General features: G+C 36.5%; 1 protein-coding gene across 1 annotated transcript; it reads left to right on the top strand.

The window, feature by feature from the left end:
* Window positions 1-2,440: 2,440 nt before the first annotated feature.
* LOC136795360 (uncharacterized) lies at window positions 2,441-2,854 on the top strand. Its single transcript, XM_067045623.1, has one exon. The coding sequence runs from the start codon at window positions 2,441-2,443 to the stop codon at window positions 2,852-2,854; it is 414 nt and encodes a 137-aa protein (XP_066901724.1).
* Window positions 2,855-3,784: the final 930 nt, after the last annotated feature.

Below are 3,784 nucleotides of genomic sequence, written 5' to 3' on the forward strand. Positions count from 1 at the left end.
GAACTGAACATTATAGCCCCCTTATAAAATATCTCCCTCCAATCCTTAGCCAATAAGCCAATAGCGAAATTTTCGAATACTTTTCCTCCTTTTTTCAAATTACTTTAGCTGGAATTATTATTAATTACACCCACTTCTTACATCATTCATTAAACAATATGTATAAAAAAATAATTTATTAAAATGGCTTATTGTTTGAACTAAAGGAAACAACTATAAAAATTGAAGCTGATGAAAAGGCAAACAGGGACTAAATGGGGAGCGTCCCAGGACATACTGCAGCCTACAAATCATATATAAGGCCTAATCTAGAGGGATAATCTCCTTCAAAGCTACGATAGGAAAGTTACATAAAGTTTAAAATCGAACCTTACGTTTATAACTGGCGGAGTTAAATCCACTCCCATCGCAGCTATGGAACTCCAAGCTGGTCTCGAACCACTACAGGATAAGGGAGAGAAATCTGCTTTGTGTCTATATGAAAAGCTTATGAGACGAGAGTATCACTTTTAGCTTATTGTAAAACCAATGAACGACTGAGGTCCCATCGCACTTTTCTTTTAAAAACTGAGGAAATTCATCTTCAGATGGACCAACCAACTGAGGAAAAGCAGAATATAAGCATCTCCTACATGTCAAAGCACGATTCCGCTGAAGTCTACGGGCGACTTAAGCTGGAATGTGTTCAAGAAAGATTGCTCTGAACCCGAGTTTAGACCTGCTGCACTAATATATGAGATATACCCCCTTTTTTTCCTAGCCCCTAAAAAATAATTAATAATATAAACAAAATAAAATAGAACAAGTATAATATAAAATATCCTGTATATCTGCGCTAGTTTTTATTACTAGAGCAGAGCTCCTTCTAAGGAATGGCTGATGCTATATAATGAGATTGTTTGTTTGTTTAGTGGCACCAAACTTCATTGGTCATCAACGCCATGTATATTTTATTTAATTTTGCTAATATTCGTTAAATTTTATTTATTTCTTGATTTGATTATTTTATTTATTTATTTTTATTTATTTATTTTTTTCTTCCGATCAAGTTATATTTTTGTCAGTAAATTTTGTGATTTCAAAAACCGAAACACCAATTCTATTGCCTTATCATCGTCTCCAATGGTTTTTGAGATATCATGGCTTAGTCCCAAGCTATTGAGGTGTGGTGTAAAATATGGGCATCGTTGGAAAACATGGCTTATTGTTAAATTGTTATTGCAATACTGGCAGTTCGGAGGCGTTTCTTTTGATATAAGATAGAAGTGGGTGAGCCTCGTGTGACCTATTCTCAGCCTAGTCAGTACAACTTCCTCTCTACGGAATTTGCGACTGGAGGTACCCCAGGGGTTGACATCCTTTTTAATAATTTTTAATTTGCTCATTGGGCTTTCGTTCCACATAGATTGCCATTTATCTTTGACTTCTTTTACAAGAGGCCTGCATATCTCTGACGGAGTTAAAATTGCTTTACCCCGTCCCGGAAGCGCGAGTGCTTCTCTTGCAGCGTGATCGGCGTGAATGAGATTGTGTTGGTGGTGCATTGCTGAGTTTTTTGGTAGTGTGCGTCAGGTGATGGAACAACTGAACATTTATACCCCATAGAGCAATGGCTACACATCTATACTGATGGGTCTCCGTCCGGTATTAACAAGGGAGCTGGAGCAGGTGTCTACTCGAGCAGCTTTCAACTATCATTTCCTGTTTACGATTTGCATTGCGATGGAAGCCACTATTGAAAGCAGAGTTAGGCAAATATTATTTGATTGACGAGAGACAAATACATTTGTATTCGTGAATTTTCAACTCGAATGACCAAGTATTCGGGGAAAAAAGAAGATTAACCATCCGAATACTTTAGTATTTGCGAATTATCTGCACGAAAAATCAATAATTCGTACAAAATAATACGATAAACCATTCGAAGTCAAGTTTTTGGACGAATAATCTCTTATTTAAAAAAATATATATATATGACTAACCATCCGAATACATTTGTATTCGTAGAATGTCCTTAAGACGACATTTTTTGTCTCACAGATCTGGAAATACCGAAATATATGTATATATTTTAAGATCGTGTATAGATTAATTTTAACTTTTCTGATTTCTGATATATCAGGGTCCCTTTCTATGTTTTCTTAGAGGTGAAAAACGTAAATGCTACCGATTTTAACATCACGCATCGATTTATTTTAACTTTTCTGATTTCTAATATATTATAGTCCTCCTATATGTTTCTTAAGACAGAAAAAACGAAAATGCTATGGATTTAAGACCGCGTATCGAGTTTGTTTTTTAACTTTTTTGATTTCTAACATATAAAGGTCCATTTTTATGTTTCAGTGTATGCAGAATATGGAAAAGCTATCGATTTTAAGTTTCTGATTCTAATATATCAGGGGCCTCTTATATGGTTCTTAAGGCACAGAAAACGAAAATGCCCTCAATTAATTTTAACTTTTCTAGTAAGTTTAAGTCGAGTGAGCTCATAGTGGCTAAGCATGAACTGGGGCTTCCTAGTAAACTCACCCGATTAGTAAAATGCACAAGGGTGAGCACAATCTGCCAAGTAAAATACTGTGGAATATCAGAGCCTTTTGAAGTGGAATGTGGCCTAAGGCAGGGTGACCCAATAGCTACTCTCCTGTTTAATATCGCTCTACAAGCAATCATAAATAGAGCAGAAATACATCAGGAAGGAACAGTATTCACAAAGATGACCCAAGTTCTAGCCTATGCAGACGACTTCGTCATCATCGGTAGATCCCTGCAGAGCATTAGGACTGATTTCGAAGTGATGGATGTCGAAGCAAAAAGGATGGGCCTGCATAATAATGGGGAAAAAACCTAGATTATGCGGTTGGGTAAGAAACCTCTGGACCAGAGGCAGAGTCGCCTTGTAATGGGCCCCTCTAATTTCGAAGTGGTAAGAAATTTTTCTTACCTTAGCTCTATTATCAATGAGATGAAGAAGAAGAAGTTAGAAGCAGAATTACTGCTGGAAATAGAGCTTATTTCTCCACTGTAAGGTTAATCAAAAGCAAACTTGTTACCTATACCACCAAGTTCACACTGTACAAAACGTTGATAAGGCTAGTCGTCACATACGGTGGAGAAACTTTGACCCTAAGCAATAAAAGCATTAACCTGCTAGACAGGTTTGAAAGAGTAATTCTGAGGAGAATCTTAGGGCCCGTATGCGAGAATGGTAATTGGCGAAGAAGGAAAAATAGTGAACTTTTTGGGCTCTATAAGGAATGTAGCATCTCCTCGTACATAAGGATACAAAGGCTTAAATGGCTTGGCCATGTAATGAGGATGAGCGAGGAAAGAGTGGCCCATAAACTTAACAGTTACGTTCCGGATGGTATGCGGCAATGTGGTAGGCCGAAGGGCCGATGGATGGATGCTGTGAGGCGGGATCTGCGACAACTAAGGATCCCTTTACAGAAGATAGAGAAAGATGGTTGGAGGCCGTTAGGAGGCCAAGGGCAGCCTCATGCGCCTGATGTGTCAGTAAAAGAAGAAGAAGAAATAAGTTTAAGTCAGTTGTAGTAAACTAAAATAAATCGATACGCGATCTTGAAATCGATAGCATTTTCGTTTTCTACTCGTCTGAAAATGTGTAATCCTCATATATTAGAAATTGGAAATGATAAAAAATAAGTGAATTAAAAAAAAGTAATTTTTATTCAAATAATATTATATTATATTAATTTTGCATTCGACTATTTTTTTATTCGATTGAAATAATATTTCAAATATTCAAATACAAAAATAT

The sequence above is a fragment of the Halyomorpha halys genome, unplaced genomic scaffold (genome assembly GCF_000696795.3).
Source record: "Halyomorpha halys isolate HHAL.00 unplaced genomic scaffold, Hhal_1.1 Scaffold25.1, whole genome shotgun sequence".
NCBI lineage: Eukaryota > Metazoa > Arthropoda > Insecta > Hemiptera > Pentatomidae > Halyomorpha > Halyomorpha halys.

Excerpts from the sequence above, each read along its gene's own strand:
- LOC136795360 (XM_067045623.1), top strand. The coding sequence starts at position 2,441 with ATGCCCTCAATTAATTTTAACTTTTCTAGTAAGTTTAAGTCGAGTGAG.